General features: G+C 43.9%; 7 protein-coding genes across 9 annotated transcripts; 4 read left to right on the forward strand and 3 right to left on the reverse strand.

Moving 5' to 3' along the window:
* Window positions 1-77: 77 nt before the first annotated feature.
* LOC135436379 (flavin reductase (NADPH)) lies at window positions 78-1,083 on the reverse strand. The gene is made up of 2 exons (XM_064693959.1): window positions 924-1,083; window positions 78-865 (listed from the first exon to the last, which is right to left on the reverse strand). The coding sequence occupies exons 1-2, from the start codon at window positions 994-996 to the stop codon at window positions 324-326; spliced, it is 615 nt and encodes a 204-aa protein (XP_064550029.1). The 5' UTR covers window positions 997-1,083; the 3' UTR covers window positions 78-323.
* Window positions 1,084-1,523: 440 nt separating this feature from the next.
* Whamy (WHAMM and JMY related) lies at window positions 1,524-4,685 on the reverse strand. 2 transcript variants are annotated; one of them, XM_064693957.1, is made up of 6 exons: window positions 4,521-4,685; window positions 3,857-4,116; window positions 3,331-3,598; window positions 2,773-3,219; window positions 1,865-2,710; window positions 1,524-1,803 (listed from the first exon to the last, which is right to left on the reverse strand). In XM_064693957.1, the coding sequence occupies exons 3-6, from the start codon at window positions 3,565-3,567 to the stop codon at window positions 1,627-1,629; spliced, it is 1,707 nt and encodes a 568-aa protein (XP_064550027.1). In that variant the 5' UTR covers window positions 3,568-3,598; window positions 3,857-4,116; window positions 4,521-4,685; the 3' UTR covers window positions 1,524-1,626. The 2 variants fall into 2 exon arrangements, with proteins under 2 accessions (XP_064550027.1, XP_064550028.1); XM_064693958.1 differs by lacking the exon at window positions 3,331-3,598 and having other exon boundaries at window positions 4,521-4,682.
* An 814-nt stretch (window positions 4,686-5,499) lies between these two features.
* Window positions 5,500-8,179, forward strand: topi (matotopetli). Of its 2 annotated transcripts, none has more exons than XM_064693802.1 (3): window positions 5,500-6,937; window positions 6,998-7,269; window positions 7,332-8,179. In XM_064693802.1, exons 1-3 carry the CDS (start codon window positions 5,559-5,561, stop codon window positions 8,060-8,062), a joined length of 2,382 nt encoding a protein of 793 aa, XP_064549872.1. In that variant the 5' UTR covers window positions 5,500-5,558; the 3' UTR covers window positions 8,063-8,179. The 2 variants fall into 2 exon arrangements, with proteins under 2 accessions (XP_064549872.1, XP_064549873.1); XM_064693803.1 differs by having other exon boundaries at window positions 7,004-7,269.
* Window positions 8,180-8,226: 47 nt separating this feature from the next.
* RpS29 (ribosomal protein S29) lies at window positions 8,227-9,416 on the forward strand. Its single transcript, XM_064693805.1, has 3 exons — window positions 8,227-8,387; window positions 8,816-8,915; window positions 8,987-9,416. The coding sequence occupies exons 1-3, from the start codon at window positions 8,326-8,328 to the stop codon at window positions 8,993-8,995; spliced, it is 171 nt and encodes a 56-aa protein (XP_064549875.1). The 5' UTR covers window positions 8,227-8,325; the 3' UTR covers window positions 8,996-9,416.
* A 250-nt stretch (window positions 9,417-9,666) lies between these two features.
* On the forward strand, window positions 9,667-12,987 carry LOC135436253 (uncharacterized). The gene is made up of 4 exons (XM_064693804.1): window positions 9,667-10,392; window positions 11,780-12,301; window positions 12,363-12,557; window positions 12,627-12,987. Exons 1-4 carry the CDS (start codon window positions 9,996-9,998, stop codon window positions 12,842-12,844), a joined length of 1,332 nt encoding a protein of 443 aa, XP_064549874.1. The 5' UTR covers window positions 9,667-9,995; the 3' UTR covers window positions 12,845-12,987.
* A 1,270-nt stretch (window positions 12,988-14,257) lies between these two features.
* Window positions 14,258-14,839, reverse strand: MtnA (Metallothionein A). Its single transcript, XM_064694425.1, has 2 exons — window positions 14,681-14,839; window positions 14,258-14,586 (listed from the first exon to the last, which is right to left on the reverse strand). Exons 1-2 carry the CDS (start codon window positions 14,700-14,702, stop codon window positions 14,483-14,485), a joined length of 126 nt encoding a protein of 41 aa, XP_064550495.1. The 5' UTR covers window positions 14,703-14,839; the 3' UTR covers window positions 14,258-14,482.
* A 312-nt stretch (window positions 14,840-15,151) lies between these two features.
* LOC135436733 (GTP-binding protein Di-Ras2) lies at window positions 15,152-17,294 on the forward strand. Its single transcript, XM_064694427.1, has 4 exons — window positions 15,152-15,297; window positions 16,289-16,576; window positions 16,645-16,830; window positions 16,885-17,294. Exons 2-4 carry the CDS (start codon window positions 16,406-16,408, stop codon window positions 17,221-17,223), a joined length of 696 nt encoding a protein of 231 aa, XP_064550497.1. The 5' UTR covers window positions 15,152-15,297; window positions 16,289-16,405; the 3' UTR covers window positions 17,224-17,294.
* The last annotated feature ends 912 nt before the right edge of the window (window positions 17,295-18,206 follow it).

Here is an 18,206-nt window from a genome sequence, read left to right on the forward strand (position 1 = left end):
TACGACAGCTGCTAATGGCTTGAAATTTCAGGTGTCTGACCGAACATGCGCTGATTGCCAATTGATACCACACGTAATTGAAATTAAAATTTGTTTATTCTTTATATCAAAATGGAAAGTTTATAGTGCGCATACGTAATACACACCCATAAATGTACATAGGTATGGTTATACATAAAGATGGTTAGTTTGACTTTTAAAGGCTTTAATAGCATTGCTAATTGTACGTTTAGATAGAACCGATTGCAATTTGGCTCCAATTTATATGCGATAGGGACAATCTTTTGCTGATGTCATTGTGATCATCCATTGTAGAGTATACCTTAAGCGCTTTTGGCAATACCGCAAACCTTGCCATAATGCTCAGGCTGTTCCAAGGAATCTACAATGAATTTAGCCAAGTCGTCTTTGGAAACCAGGCGACCAGGTGCTTCGTCATGCACTACGGTATAGCTACTGGCCGGCTCATCGGCGATATGCGGCGGCAGTATAGCAATATAGTCCAAGCCTGAGGCTTTTGTTAAATCCAACATGCGTTTGTGTTCCTCGTTGAGTTTGTGAAATACAGCGGGCACCTCGTTAAGGGAACGCAATAGGAACGACGACATGACAATAGAAAGTTTGGTAAGCTTTGCTTCCTTCATGGCCTTTATAACGTTCTCAGTGCCGCGTGACAGCTCCGTTGTGGCCTCCAGCTTATTGCGTGTGCCCAGTATAACGCAAACGCCATCCACACCTCCGTCGCCCTCAATCAGTCGTTTAACGTCCTCAATATTGGTCGCATCGCCTTGAACTAATTGAACCTTGCTCTTGAAACGCTCCGGAACGGTGGGTTCTGTGCGGTAAAGTAAACGCACCTTCAGACCTAAAAAAGTGTTAAATTAATACATTTGAAGGATATCGCGGAGTTAATTGCACGCTACCCTTCTCCAAGGCGTAATCCACCACACATTGACCGGTCATGCCGGTGCCACCAATGACAGCAATCCGTTGCATAATTTTCTTTTTTTATTTTTAATTCGTGCTGAAATGAAAACCAGATGTATTACAACTGAACTAAGGTCAGCTATTGAACAGAAAATTGCAATATCACTAAAGCAGTTCCAGACTTATCGAGCACCAATCAGAATCAAAAATGATTGTTGTTTTTGCACCGCCGCCGACTTCGCTCACCTGAAACGTCCAGCTGATTGTGTCTTACACACGCACGAGTAGTTGTGTGCAGTGTTCATAAGCGCCAACAGCTTTAAAAACTATTAATACTAATAAAGAAGATACGTTATCAACTCCTCTCTATACATACATATATTTACAAATTTCACATTAAATATAAATTGTCATGAAGACATTTCAAAATCGAGTAGCGCTACCTACGTGTTGATATTGCTATGTAGCATTGAATCAGTGCACATTAAAAGAAATATTAATAATGCGTAGTAGATAGATTATGACATTACATAGATTAATAAAATTATTTACTTTAAAATAATAAATTTTTGAATAACGATTGCAGGGTGGCCATGTTATTTGAAAAATCGATTTATTACTAGCAATCTGGTCAGCCTGGCCATCGAGTGAAGCGTTGCCCAATTAGTCATAAATTTTTAAAAATTACGCGCGGTTGCTTTACGCCTGCGATTCATCCAAATTGGCATTTGCCTCGGAATATGGATTATCTGCGGGATTTTTGACGCGTCTCAGCGTGATGCCTAGTTTTAGTTCGCTCAAGAAATCTGTTGTGGGTGGTTTCTTTTCAGCACGTGGTTTAATGCCACTTATTGTCGCAGCTTTCTTATCGATTTTCTGCAAGAATGTGTAACTATGAAGTTTTGAAGAGAAGAGTTAAGTTCGACTTTACCCTTACCTTCAATTGTACGCCGTTGCGTATGCTTTCCAAGAAAGCGTCGTGATTATCAACCGCGCCTGCGGCCACCTTTGGTTGTTCAGACTTTTTAATTGCCAAAGGCAGTGCGCCTCCACCCATTGGTGGCGGTGGTGGTGGCATTGGAGCACCCGTAGCAAAAGCAGGTGGGGGAGGCGGTGGCGGCGGTACTCCCGACGCAGCTGCCAAAACTAGGGGTGCTGGCGGTGCTGGCGGTGGAGGCGGAATGAACGCATTGTTACCAACAGGTGTTGTAGTCTTTGGTTTCTGTGGCACCTGCACAGGTACAGCTCGCGGCTGCACAGGCGCAGCCTTAACAGGCGGTGGAGGTGGCTGTTTAACCGGCGCATATTGCACAGTGTTCCTGTTCTCACTGGGCACAATCGTTGGCTTAGGCGGCGCCGGTGGAGCTATTCGCATTGTACCCACCTTCCGCTGTGTTTGAGGCGCAATTGTGGCATAAGTATCGTTCTGGGGCTTAGGCCGTGTGGGAGGCACTTCTATAGCCGCCGGATACATGTGCGTATTGGCCGCCGTGACAGCAGAGGGTGGTGGCGGTATTTTCGGTCTGTTTGGCTGTGACTGCTGCAACTGAACAGGGATAACTGTGCCAAGTTCCTGCTGCCTGTTATGACGCTGTGCGGGTGCCATGTCCATATCAGATATGTCCACAAAGCGGGAGGTGAGCGATGCATAATTGGAAAATGAGGTAGACGGAGCAGCTGTTGGCGGTGAAGGCGGCGGTGTTATTTCATTGTTGGTGGAGATGGTGGCATAAACGAGCTTTGGCGCTGTCGTCTTCGGCTTTTGCATGTTCTGCTTCGTGGGCTGTCGAGGGGATTGGAGTACAGTAAAATGGCAGTTATTGTTCAGCTAAAGTCTCCTCATACCATCCAGGTGAAATTGGAGTGGACAATTTTTTTGATCAGATCCTGCCGCCGTATGCCGGCAACGTCCTCCTCGGCAATGCCGCGCTCCATCATGTACTTTTTCAGCACATTGTCATTGGCGCCAGTATTCAAATCGAACGCATTTCGCGTTCTATCGCGCGTAACATCTCCGGAGACATGCTGGAAGTTGACGGGTCCGCTTATCTCGTACTTGGAGCCCTTGTTGCTGACGACGACGCTGGTGGCAAAACTGGGTCCTGGCACGGCGCCCGGTGCCCCTGTAAAGCTACCCAAGCTATTCGACGAGGAGGATTGGCTCATGCTGCGGCTGGCAACGTCACCGAAGTATCTGCGTTCGCTGCCGGGCGAGGCTCTCACTGTGGGTGGGGGCAGCACGGCGGGCGGGGGCTGGGCGAAGACGTCGCTGCTCACCTGCATGCACGGCGGCTATAAGAGATCAAGCCGAGAAACAGCAGCGAATTAAGTTGCGACTGACGAACACGATGATGATGACGAACATGATGATGATGTGTATGATGATTATATGAATGGCATTACCACCCAGTAACCGGGGCCTTTATTGCTTCTAATTATGTCATACACATAGGCCCGTCGCTGCAACGCCGGCATCTGCTCAACATCGTCGGCCAGGTGTGCCTTGCGCATATACAACTGCAGCATCTCGTCCGTGCCGATGCCCCGCACATCGAACGTCTTCCGAAAATCGATGGCCTTGCCCTCCAGCTGCCTAAACTCCACCGGCTCCGAGATATACGCATATGTCACACTATCCATATCCACGTTGGGATGCCGCCCCGTAAACAGCCTGAAATCGATACGGGTGGAGCTGCTATTAGAGGACGACTACCACGGGCAGCCGTACGTATCCGTATCCACGCTGGCGCATTATCTTCCAGCAATTTGCCGATAAGAAGTGTTTTTTTTTTTTGGGTTTTATCAATTTACGGATTTCTATTGTTGTTTTGCGGATGAATCATAGCGCCAAAGACAAAGACACGCAAAGCCAATTACACGGACGATATCAACATTTACATCTATGTAAAACATCACTCTATTCAATTACCGTAATTTCCAATTTCTTTACGGTAGAGCGTGGGGGGCCCTTGATGCAGTTAACCAATTGTCGGATTGTACTGGGAACTGGATGCAGCGGGAACTTAGCGTGGCGTCCGGCCCAAACCAAGGTATCGCACTGATTAGCACGGAGGTGGTATGTCACCGCGTTTACTCATTTCGCCAAGCTTGTTATCTAGAAACGCAGACACTGATAACCACACTCCACACTAATAATCACCTTCACCTGGGCGCTTCGACAGCTTGAGCCTGCAAGAAAATATAAACAACAGGCATAAAATATATATATATATATGCATGCATGTGTGTGTGGCCAAATATTTGGCCAAGTATTAGTTTGTATTAATATGATATAGTTTTAAATATACATATATTTATAATATTTTATATATATTTATATACATATGTATAGCTTTTATCTCAGCTATAAGGTGACTAACTGGACATAACTGACCGTATTTTTATACATAGGTTCTTTAAGCATTGGCCATTTCCACACATCAACAACTTTGTATACCCTGTACCAATGGAAAATGGGGTATAATGGTTTTGTGAAAATGTCGGCATCTATATATACATATATTCTTGACCAGGACAATGCGCTAAGTCGGACTCGGAAAATATTAAATATGTATCCGCAAACACGAGTTTACCTTATTTTTTGTCGATAGTTCGTCCCATTCCCAAAATATTGATAAGCGTAGATTTTGAAACCTCTGTTTTTTAAGCATTTTTGGAAAACTGCATAAGTATTCTGGAATTCATATTGGGCAGAAATTTAATGATTTGAAGAATTCAAAGCGTGCTCCTGAAAACCAAAATATTATACAGGAAATTCTGTAGTCGAGCATCTTGTGTAGACAACATTTATCTTACATTAATATGTAATGAATTCTCGCGGAATCGCAGCCTTCTGTGGGAGTAAGGTTATTAATTAATAAAAATAATTTAAAGTTATAAAGTAAAAAAAATATGATTTCTTTGCTTGCAGAAAATATATCTAACATAAATACATAATGATTTCTCGCGGAATCAAAGCCTTCAGTAGGATTAAGGTTATTTATTAATAAAAACTTCCCATAATTCGTATGCCAATTATAATAATAACAATGAAAGTACTAACAAAAGTACTAATAAAAGTTCTAAAGAAAGTACTAACAAAAATATGATTTTTTTTGTTTAGAGAAAAGAGTAGATAAAGTTCCCGTTCCACATATTTGTGGTGATATAGAAATCCAATTATTAATAGCACTCAGGTAATGACAGGAGTATCCGAAAGATAACATGGAGCGTTTGGAATGGTATTTGCTTACACATTAATATACTGATTCATCCAAAACCCCAATGACTATGTCATGGCTAGAAAAATGATATTGATGTAAGCTTGGCGAGCCTCCCTTTTACTCGAAAAGGGACGTGAATTCTTAAGATGAGCTCGAATTCCATTATTGAAATTCTCGTTGGATGGCGCGCTCTTGACAAGTTTTCAAATTTTGAACGTTGTGTGCAGCCCGAAATGTCATTTATTCTGACATCTTGCCAAGTGTAAAGCAACCTTTTTTCCTGATCCATTGACATGTTTGTCAACAAGGAGCAGAGCATTTGCCTGGAAAGTCATTCGCAATCGAGCTTTGAGGCAGGGCGCATCGAAATAGAATTAAAAAAAATAAATAAATAAAAATAAAACAAAAATGGATCAGAATATGGAGTTGTTCGTTAACGGTGAGTTCCTAATGGCCGAGTTCGAGTTCGATGGCGATTTGGTGGTGAACAGCGATGAACTGCAGCCGGGCGCCACTGTGCTGGTGTCCAATGAGACCGATGGCATTGTTAGCCACGAGGATTTGGCCAAATTCTTCGAGATGCAGGCCGGCGTTCAGATACCCACAGAGGAGGCCGTGGAGCGCACACTGGCCGATCCGGCTCTGAAGCAGATCCTGCAAGAGGCCGATGGCAAGGTCGATTTCGATCCGGAGGCGGAGCAAGAGAAGCTGCGTGAATTTCTGTCGGGAGTGAACAATAAGAAACTGGTCGCCGAGAAGAATGCCGTGCCCTCCGAGGTGGCCCAAAAGCATCTGCCAGCGCCGTCCCAGCCGCGCCCAGTGATGCCGCAATCGAACGCCTTTCGCTTCATCAAGTGCTCCAATTGCAATGGCCTCTTTGACACGCCCTCATTTCAGGATCACAGCTGTGAGTACGAGGCGGATCAGAAACCCACAGCCAGCAGTCGGGTGCTGCCGAATCAGGAGAAGAAGGCAGCGTCTTCGCCAACCAAGAAAACGCCCAGTGAGCGCATCATCGTGGAGAACCAGGTGCGCATACGTCGCTATATGAAGGATGAGCTCAAGTATGATCTGGAAACGGGTTTCGATAATTCCAAAAGCAAGAAGACCTCCACCAAGGGTCCCAACGAGTGCACCATCTGTGAGCGAAAGTTCGTGCACACCTCCGGATTGGTGCGTCACATGGAGAAGCATGCCCTCGACCTAATCCCCACCCAGGCAAACGTGCAGCAACAGCATGCGGCTCCATCGGCTATGGGGCTCCTCGTGGTGCTTAAATGCAATCATTGTGGCCGCATTTTCTACGATGTTAAGCTGGCGCTGGAGCATATATTTGTGCATCAACCAACCACGGAGGCAGTCGACCCAGAAGCTGTCGCTGCGGATGAGGTTGTTTTGAAGCAGCAGCTGGAACAGCTTCTGCTGGAGGGCGAGCAGCTGTTGGCCATTACCGCAGAGCTGGAGAGGATGTCGCTCAAGAGCGAGGACGAATATTTCACTACACTCGTGCTGGGCAATGTGCTGCAATGCGAATTTTGTGATTTCATCTTTGCCGATGTCTCCTTTCTGCTCGTCCACTCGGCCACGCATGTGCCGGAGCGTCGCTTCGAGTGCACCGCCTGCGATCTGCGCATGACCACCGCCAAGGAGGCCAGTGTGCACTATCAGACCGACTGCGTCTATATGCGCGAGGGACTCAAGCAGCTGCAGGCGCAGCCGAATCGCTACTTTGTGTGCAACGTGTGCGAGCTGAAGTTTGCCAATGTGGAGCTGCTCCAGGAGCATCGGTAAGTGCTTGGAATCTCCGCAGCACGCATATGTAACACATGTCCCTCTCGCACCTGAAGCTACAGCTGCTATCATTACTTTCCGCGGCTCAGCGAGAGCGGCAAGCGTCTGGTCTTGCCCTGCGAGTTCTGTGCCACAAACTTTGAGTACGCGCACGAGATTCAGCCGCACTACGAAGAGAAGCATCTCAATAAGAAGAAACGGGAGAAGGAGCTGCGGAACAGCGGCAATGCGGCCACCATGGGCCGACTGCGGCAGTATCTGTGCGACATTTGCGGCAAGTCGTACACGCAGTCCAGTCATTTGTGGCAACACCTGCGCTTCCACCAAGGTGAGTAGAGACGCAGTCACAACGGATTGGCCATAATCCTAGGTACTCATTGCTGCTCACAGGTGTGAAGCCGTTCGTTTGCCAGGAGGAGAACTGCGGCCGAAAGTTCACCATACGCCCAGACCTCAATGATCATATACGCAAGTGCCACACCGGCGAACGGCCGTATCATTGCCTGGTCTGTGGCAAGCGCTTTCTCACCGGATCCGTCTTCTATCAGCATCGACTCATCCATCGGGGCGAGCGGCGTTACGAGTGCGACGAGTGCGGCAAGCGTTTTTATCGTGCCGATGCCTTGAAGAACCATCAGCGTATACACACGGGCGAGAAGCCGTACGATTGTCCATTCTGCACCAAGACATTCCGGCAGCGAGGAGATCGGGACAAGCACGTGCGGGCGCGTCACTCGCACTTGGATGCTAATGCGCGGCTGATGATGCAAATGCAGAAATTTGAATTGGAAACGGCGGCTGCTTTAAAAGCTAAACAAATGCAGGATGGCGGAGTTGAATTTTTGGTTGAATCGACCTCAGCCCCGTCGGTTCCAGCATCTCCCATGACGCATGATCAACAATTTGATATGGTTGAGTTGGATCCCAGTGATTTTGGCGAGAGCTCTGAGTTCGTACAAAGTATGCCAATGCCTATTAGCAATGAGGAGCAAGAGATAATGTCCTATGTGGACCTAGAGGGAGCAGAACCAATCGAGCAGCAACCATTCCAATTGGAAAACAATGAAAATGTCAAGGTTGTTGTGGTTGAAAATAATACTTCACAGCCGTTTTATTTCTAATATACGTGCCTATTCATAAATATATAAATAGCTATATGTATTTTATCCATATTAGTAAATCAATTTTAAATTAAATCTGAAGACATTTAAACTGCCATTTGCGCGGCTGCACCTCTACATCTGGCAGCATTTCATTTTCTAGTGTTGTAAAACGGCGTTAACTGCCGCAATAGCTGGCAACGTTTGCAATTGACAGTCCAAGTGTCAAGTAGCCATTTTTTGCCATCTCCTTTCTTTTCGATTTTTCCATCGTATACGCCAACATGGGTTTCGCTACTTTATGGTACTCGCATCCTCGTAAATACGGTCAAGGCTCCCGTTGCTGGTAAGTTTTATGTAGTCCGTAAAGTTGCGCATCGAAAGCTGTATAATTAGCATGTATGCCTGTTGTTTAAAGCCGTATTTTGTTGCATAGTTGATTTGCTTTGAGTTATTGAGGTTAAGCACGCCTTAGTTTCGCATGGTGCTTGCCGCCCGTACCAATGTATAATTATTGATGTATGCAAATTCCCTGCTTAAATGTAAAATTGCCCCCGGTTGAGTACGGAAATATGTGACAATACATCTTTAACAATTTCCTTAATTAAGGGCGGCCAAAGCAAATGTTGCAGCTGGCCTCTGCCATTTGACAATCAAATGGCACCGCTTGCTGCAGCGACAGCTATGCAACTTAATCCTTTCGTAAAACAGTTGTCGATGTGAATTCTTTACCAGAGCAAATATCTAATGTGCAATCTTCTTTTAAAACTTTAGCCGTGCCTGCTCAAACCGTCATGGTTTGATCCGCAAATATGGACTGAACATTTGCCGTCAGTGCTTCAGGGAATACGCCAATGATATTGGCTTCAAGAAGGTAAGCTCCTAATCAAAACATTTGCACTGTGCTTTTTCGATGTTCTTATTGTCAATCCATTCATTTTACAGCTGGATTAAATGTCCGCTTCAATTTTTGGCGTTTCGCACGCCAATTAAGCATATTAATTTAGGCAGTCGCTAAAAAGAGACTACCTTTATTAATATGCTGGAACAACAACAACAACAAAGCAACAACAACATAATCATTTGGAGATTTAAATAACACCAGGGGCAAACACTTCTGAAACAAACATACAAGCCAGGAACATGCTAGGAGTGAGCCACATTTTATTCTATAAAAATAGTAAGATAATGCAACCAAAGCAATATCTCGAATGAGCATCCGCCGATGCAACCGAGTTGACGAACTCCGTGTTACCAACGCCGCACGACCATGTTCTTCAATACACTAGCGTAAATTCCTATTGCAGTTGTTACCTTCTAGGAAGGTTATTTGTTTAAATCTCCCTCTGATTAAATACATAACAAGTAATGTAAACATATTGTCTTGATTCAATGTTTAGCTTTGCATCCTTATTGAATGTCCATGTCACTTGAAATGCCGGAAGCATCTTAACAAGTGCAATATCGCTATCATTTACTTCCTCATTTCTATAATATTGGGTTAGTGGTGTCCAGTAGGTTGCATTCGAGCTGAGCTTGTGCGGAGAAGCATCAGCAGCTGGGGTAGAAAAACACTGCAAACCAGTTTGTTTAGTGGCCCACTAGGTAAAAGAGCGAGTTGGCGCTCTCTTAGCTGCCTACGCAGCTCGTGTCTCAGCTGACGCTGCTGCCGCTTTGGTATGCTGTCTTTTTGCCAAAACTTACAATTTTGCACATTCGCCTGTTGAGTTGGGTTCGGCCGTTTGAACTCGCAACAACGCGTCGCGTGTGCAGATAAAAAACACAAAAATCAAGTTGTTTGGATGTGAAAAATGTAAAGTTAATGCCATATACGCGACGTTTAACATTTGAAAGAGAAATATAAAAGAAATAAGTAGTAAACAAAAATCAATTTTCATAGATGTGCTTTGAGCTTGTTGACCTGGTTACGGTTTTTTTTATAATTAAATGAGAAATGGAATTGGCTGTATTTTTGTTGCTCTTGCCACTTCTAAGCAGCGTTTGCGTTGTAGCCACGATAAATGATGCAACAGCCGCAGCAGCAGCAGCAGCGAGGCATCGCAAAAATGCAACAGAGACGAGAGTAGCTCCAACAGAGGTCTTTATCCAAAACAGTAGCCGTGCCAACGGTTCCCGCGGCCATAGATCGCGCGCTGTTGCACAATACAAACTGCCGCTTGATGGTGCACAAGCGCCGCCGCCGGACAGCAGAGATGCCAGCGACCGAGTGCAGCCCATGCGCAGGCGTAACCAGGTGGTGCTGCGCCGCAGGCCTGCCAGCAGCACAACCACAACAACAACAACGTCGAGCACAACGACAACCACGTCGACGACGACAACGACAACAACAAGTGAGTTGAGTTAAGAGCGGACCTGCATTCAATTGACTTTAGCACAAGTCCATATGACCGCTGCAAAGGCGAGCAAGACTTGTCGCTGGCACTGACCTAGCTTTCGGTTTTTAAGATTGGTTAAGGCAGCTAGCAGCAGCCAAATGAGAAGCTGTCTGAATACCTAGTCGATAATTATGCGCCCGATAACTGGAGCAACTGCTGCTGCAAAGCTTTCAAATTTGTATTATTTGTGGTTTTGTGACCTTGATAAGCGTGGCGAGACACTTTAAACAGGCAACAGTTGCAATGTACTCGTTCAAGGCTTATTGCAGTGACATGCATTTTGGCACAGGTGCTAAATGATTTCGCTCTTATCAAGGATTTTAATTACTATCACCCATTCGGCAACAGAGTTAACTTTGTGGGCCTTGAACTTGGCTCACAATTAGCGCATTTTATGATGCGCGAATATTTGGTGCGTATTTTATTTGTCATTGAAGCTTGGAGGCAACATTTATAAAGCTAATCGAGGCAATTGGGTCAATCGATTTTCTTAGCCCATTGTGTTGGAGTCTGATTCAAAACTGTCGCAATTTCATGGAGCTTCACTTGAGATTCTCACGCTCGCAGACTCGTTAAAGCTTAATGTTGGAGTTGGCTCAGTGAGAAACTAGTGCAAATATACCTATTGTTTTCTTACTTGAGAGATATTATAATGCAAAACTAATGAGCCAAACGATTTTTATTAATATGATAAATATGCACATTTGAAAGCGATTGATTAATATATTAATGAATTAATATATTAACTATTTATCAGTGTGCTGACGCAATTAAGGTAGAAACTTAAATTCCGTAAAAATTTTAAAAAATTAAAAAATCCTCTGTTGCTCATCGCTGTCATTTTTAAAAAATTGTTTACACTTGTAACTTAGCTCATGTCGTTAAAAAAAACCCAAATTTATGGCAACTAAAAATGTTGTAAAAATTTAAAAGCTAATTACTTTTAATTACCCATGCATACGTCAAATTGTCAGGAAATATATATATATATTCTTACAACTTTACAATAATATTAGCGATTCTCCAGTTACTGTCAAATGCATTTGATAATAATCATTATGGCCTTTGCAGTGGAAAAGTAGGCCAATACAGTGAATGGGCATTTGTAATTGGTAACAGGTAATGCAGAGGGAGGGAGGGGAGGGGGGGGTACTGCTTTTCGCTCCAGCAGGTGCACAAAGATTCACTTTGAGCGCGGCATAAAAAGCACCTAGTTTTATGATTGTGCTAACTGGGTGGCGGGAACTGCGCTTGTTGTTGTCTTGCAATACGGGCTATTTGGAGCAGAACTAGTAATGGCCAATTGTTGACTAATCCGTCTATCGCACGCATATGTACATAGCTCCGCGTCCGAGTTTGGCCAACGGCTTCAATTTCTTCAATCCCAGCTTTTGGAGCTTTGGCCAGCAGAGCCTGGTGGCAGTGAGTGCACCCACAAAACATCCCCATCCGCCCAAGAAGTTCACACACTCAACAGGCGCAACCGGTTCCAAGGAGGAGAAACTCAATTATCGCAAGCAACAGAAAACAACACCGAATCCAAGGCACAGATCGAGTACCTCAACGACAACATCTACTACTACCACGGAGGGTCCATTCCGCATAGCACTGCCAACGCTTACGTTTCCCAGCGCTGCGGGCGGCGCTGCCGACAAGGAGAAGGATAAACGGGCTGCAGCCGATCTGCGCCAGCGTTTCAATTGTCCGCGAGAGAACGAGGTGCGTTTTCAGCTATTCCCAAAGATCTGCAAGTCCGACAAGGACTGCTTGGTCTGGCAACGAGACGAGATCTGCTGCGACATCTTTGGCGCCAGCAGCTGTGTGGCGGGAGTTGCCAAGCCGCTGGAGGAGACGGAGCACGCACGTTAGTCCATTGCACATTGAAGATGCAATCTGAGGTGCTATTAATTGATTTCCTTCTGCAGCCATATTGGGCCTGATACCACGCAAGTGTCCGGCGCGTCCACTGGCTGAGCTCTGGTGGGATGTGCAGGAATGCCGCACAGATATGGACTGCTGGCCACGTGTCTGCTGCCCGGATGGACGCCGGCGCTATTGCCGTACCTCCCAGCCGGAGCTGCAGACTGTTCCGGTGCCGGTCAAGCGCTCCTTTGACTACCGTACGTGAATCAGTTTACTGTTAATCCATCTGATTGCGGCCAACCCTGCTCTGTTCTCTCTATCTACAGTGACGGAGTACTTGGAATGCACGGCACCGCCGCCGACCATTTTTGATCTGCATCCAAAAGCGTGCACCTCCACGCTGGACTGCTTTCCAAATGTGTGCTGCCAGGAGGCGGGCCTGCGACACTGTCGTCCGCCCAAGAAGTCTGTGCTCACACTGATGGCCAATTTTCTGAACGTGGACTTTGTGAAGCGCTTGACCCAGAACATTGTTATCAAGTAGTTACATTTCAGCTAACACACACACACAGGCACATTCATCTGCACTCATGTACATATGTTACATACATAAATGTATTTATACATATACACAAATCGTTTATACGATCACAAATGCGTGAATTTAATTTTTATTTATTTTTAATAAAATGCACACATTTGAAAATTCTTAATAAACAGTTAACACTATTATTTATCCATTGCTAACAAAAAAATGTGTTTCTCAACAATCAAAATAACGTTTGTGATTTACGTATAAACGAGCTTTTTCATGCCAACATCTACAGATATGCGAGTGAGTACTTTTATTTACTCAATTTCGAAATTGTTGTTATTCTTTAACTGATAACTGTTATGTGTACACACGTAGATACAGTGGAACCAGCAATGAAAGCCACTTTAACTGTACTTTTAGTCTTAGATAATAAAAGTGATTTATCAACGCTTCCACTTTGAGTTTTTCTTGTTTTCTTGTCGTTTTTTTTTTTATGGCCAAACTGCGTCTCAGCAATTGGCAGCGAGTAGCTGAGCCAATGTCGATGTCGGAAAGTTTTGTACGGAAAAGGTTAAATGGTGTCTGGTTACCTCTTGGCCTATGGCATATACGTACAATTTTATTATACTGGAAATAGAATCAGCGAAGGCCTTGTTCTTACCTTGGCTCATTGTACACACTCAAATTTACACGCATATTTTATGCACAAACATTTGTGCATACAATTTATATACAAACAAATGTTTGTTTTATGTATGTCAAGCGGTGTCTCGTCTACTGAGCGAATCTTAAAGTTTTCATTTGCATTCAGCGCTTAATTGACTCCACGAATACGTTGCAAACATGGAAAGTTTGTGTAGAGCAGAAAACACAAACTGAGTTCGAGTGAGGTTAAGTCTGCCGAGGTACAGCTGCGTTTATGGATAAAGCATTCGGATACGGATTATGGATAAAGCGCTCGTAGCACTTTATCCGTCTCATACGTACTTCTACTTTAAAAGTGAACATTATTTATTAATATTTAAACAAAACTAAAAAAACAATACATATATTATAGTGAAAAGGGAAATCAGCTGGTACAGCTGGCAAATGTCGTCGAATCCAGGATGCATTAATAATCTAAACGAAACCTAAAATAAAAGTAAAAAATTCTTTATTTCAGCCTAGAATACGTTATGTTTTTGTTATTATTTTCTTTTATCAAACTCGTTGTGTTTTGACAGAAACATTTTTTACCTGCAATACTAAAAAGTATACTATAAACATATGTATGTACCGTATTTATACTGAATAACCAGCCTGCAACTGCAACGACAGCTTTTCCGACGCCCAAGTGAGACCTGGTTTCAAATTTCCCACAAACTGAGCAAGAAATAGAAAGACTGCCCAGTAAAAAGTCGCCCCACATAGAAAACAATTGAATTTGATTACATAAGCTGACATTTAGTTGAAATGACGCAGCGGAGCTTTAATTTAAATTTCGTTTATTGCACATTATTCAATTCATTGCGAGAAGCGCACATGAACTTTTCTTTATGCATGTGTAAGTGTGTAAGTGTATGTAGTTATTTTTGCCAGTGCAAAAAATACAAAAGAAGATTCTAATTTTAATTTAGTTTAAACTATGAACTGCTATGAACGGCGCGTTCACTTGGAGGAGCAGCCGCACTTGCTTTTGTTCTCGCCGCCGCACTTGCAATCGGTGCCGCAGTTGCAGGAACCCTTGTTGGTCTGGGAGGCGCATTTGCAACCTGAAAACAATAATTAATTATTATTAATAATCAGCAAATGGCATCAATTTCTATGCTTTTGTTAGCCATATTTTAGGTCCTTTGGATGACTTACCACTTCCGCATGGGCAAGGCATTTTGTATGTTATTGAAGGTTTAAACTTGTACAGAAGAAAAGAATACTTTGTTTTTCACTTAAGTGATGAGTCACTTTTACTTTGCTGCAGAATACAACTGATGCACAAACCACGGATGTTGCCCGATTTTATACACTTTCGAAACGAGGCTTTCCACACGGCTGCCGGTCGCTTTAATTCCAGTTTTGCACACGCCAACCGGCCGGCTAAACATGTTCGAGCCGTGTGCAAAATACACTTTCCGTTTGAAAGCTTTCAGAACTTTTTGGGTTCGAGTCTTGGCTAAGAGTTTTCTTTGCGGGTCTCGACTACGCTTAGTGGGCATCGAATGCACGGCGCATGCGTTTGTGTGGTGGATAAACGGGCGGCACTGAGCCCCTTATCGTATAACGTTCACAATGTGGGTCTCCTCTGTCTGTCTGTCCATTCATCATCGGCTTCGGCTGTGACTGTGACTGTGCCTGCGAGTGGGAATGTCAATGCGCGTACGCGCGGAGAGTCAGTGTTTTTCCGATTCCTGAGTGCGGCTGCAGCAGGCAAAGTCGTGCGACATTTTAGCAACGAATTCAAGTGCAACGAAATGCAAGAACTGAAAGTAAATAATAAGCGTTTTATTATCGTTATGGTTATTTTTAATGTTATCCTTGCTGACACGCAACCCATGAAACATTTTGTGTATTTTAATATTTGTTAGATTGGTGCGTGTCTGTGTGTCCGTGTATTATAGGTGAAAATGCAACACACAAAATCAATAAATCCAAGCCAAAATAAAATAAGGAAAAATCAACGACGCGTGTGCATGTGTGTGTCTGTTTGTGTGCGTGGGTGCGCGTGTGTGTATGGGCGTGGGAAAGAAAACAAAAGAGCAAAACAGCGAATGCGTAGCAAATTAAGGTGGTAACACTGGGGGACAGGATACAGTGTGCGGAAGTGAACAATTTAAAGTTTGTGGTCACCAAAGCAAATGACACAAATACATATACAGACACAAACTGACAGACATGTGTGGGTGTGTGTGTGTGTTCGCAGGAAAAGGCTGCAAGCGATTATTTGCTCACCCACGCATTAGACTGTTGTTGTTATTCCTGTTGTTGTAATCGCCTGCACTTCAAAGCTTCTATTTATACACAATGTGTGCGTGGGCGTGGGCGTATGTGGCGGCTGCCAAACTGCCCATAACGCGACCGACCTGATACCTGAGCCCAATCACAATCACAATATCATCAATTCCCTTCGTGCCCAGGCCGCCCACGCAGTAATAATAGTATGTAATCATAATTATAATGATGATGATGATGTTGATGATGATATTGCCAATGACGTTGGCACTGGCCACCAAAAGGCTAACGGCGCACAGATCTGTGCTTTCGTTTATTTTCATAATAATATGCACAACAAAAAAAATCAATACCGTTCCTTAACTTAAACCAGAATGCCACATGCCCAAAATTAGCCAGGCATCCATTCTATGTTGCTTTCATGTGGCCCTGAAAATCCAAGTGCAGACGCAATCCGACCGTGCCGTTAAAAGGTTGTGCGTGTGTGGGCGTAATATGACCAATTGATTTGCTCCTTAATCGTTTCAGATAAACCAAAGTATGGCGCTCAAGTAAAACACATACAAAGTTGACGACAACCTAACAAACAGGAAGCCTCCAATTTTGACAACTTGACCTACCAAACAGGGCCTCAACCTAATCAAGATGACGGAGCAAAAGAATCAAGTGACCCGCGCAGCGCCGGAGCAGAGCAACGACTATCGCGTTGTGGTCTTTGGCGCTGGCGGCGTTGGCAAAAGTTCACTGGTGTTGCGTTTCATAAAGGGCACGTTTCGCGAGAGTTATATACCCACCATTGAGGACACCTACAGGCAGGTGGGTGTCTATTTGGCAACTGTGTTAATACTTAATAAATTGTCATATTCATTTCCTCGTTGCTGCAGGTGATAAGCTGCAATAAGAACATTTGCACATTGCAAATCACGGATACGACAGGATCACATCAGTTTCCGGCTATGCAGCGATTGTCCATCTCCAAGGGCCACGCATTCATTTTGGTCTATTCCGTGTGCTCGAAACAGAGCCTAGAGGAACTGCGACCTATTTGGGCGCTAATCAAGGAGCTAAAGGTGGGCGTCATTATTTGGATTTTGTAGATGGATGATTAATGATATTATTTTTAGAGTGATGTGAACTCCATACCCGTCATGTTGGTGGGGAATAAATGTGACGAAAGCACCGAGCTGCGCGAGGTCTCGCAAATTGAGGGACAGGCACAGGCGACCACTTGGAGCATATCCTTTATGGAGACATCGGCCAAAACCAATCACAATGTGACCGAGCTGTTTCAGGAGCTGCTCAACATGGAAAAAACACGCACCGTCTCCTTGCAGCTAGACACGAAAAAGCAAAAGAAGCAGAAAAAGGAAAAGAAATGCAAGGAGACAAATGGCGCCATACCGGAGAACGGCGAGGCCAGTGCCAGTGGTGCCGGTGTGAAGGAGAAGTGCGGCGTTATGTAACGAGTTGGCAAGCAACATTGGTGACAGACAAATACTCGCATGGGGACAGTGGCAGTACTCGAAATGCATCCCACACACACACACACACACACAGACACACGAACTATGAAAACATATATGCATATACATATACCATATACCACTTCGGGACAGGTGTTATCAGAGAACGGCCGGCATACAAAAAACAAATATATTATTAATTATAGATGAAACTAATAAGACAGCATTATAAGTATATTTTGCATACATAGATTTTATCCGCAACGCCTTCTGATCTAGAAGAATAGAGAAGGCAACCGTCACAACCCCCCCCCCCCCCTCACGACCCCTCACACCCACACAACACAAAGATCACAAAATATATACATACATATATTTACGCATTAATTTCTTTGGATTCTGAAAACTGCATCTGAAACGTAACGGCATACATATCAAATACATAACATACTAACATTACATGCATACATACTCGCACTTACATACTAGATGTGTACATTACACAGATATCATAATGCTATAATATAAACTATACGAATGAATATATACATGCATATGTATGTATATCCCAAATGAAAAGCCAAAGTACCTACTTAAAAGACATACCATTTTATCTACTTACTACTAAAGCTAAATCAAATACAATGTGTATTTACATAAAAATCCATTTTCACTAATAGAGAAGACTCTGCATGGACAAGACAATTCTGAAGCATTTGTGGCATTGAATCGAGTGTCCTTATTAGATATGGATCTGTTTCGTTTGCTGCAATGTCTCCTATCTGACTATCAATCTATTGCTGTAAAACTATTTACCACCAAAAACGTTAAACAAATGAAATAATTGCCACTAACATCACTTATAATGTATAAATAATACTCACACAATCAGACCGACACGAGGATCCCGAGAAAATACACATGCAAATCGCGTGTAATATTTCTTTAAAATTGTTTCCACTTTGAAAGATTTTACAAACAAA

This window comes from Drosophila montana, unplaced genomic scaffold, assembly GCF_035044405.1.
Source record: "Drosophila montana isolate Dmon_TW-CO22-7 unplaced genomic scaffold, ASM3504440v1 contig_3733_1, whole genome shotgun sequence".
Lineage (NCBI taxonomy): Eukaryota > Metazoa > Arthropoda > Insecta > Diptera > Drosophilidae > Drosophila > Drosophila montana.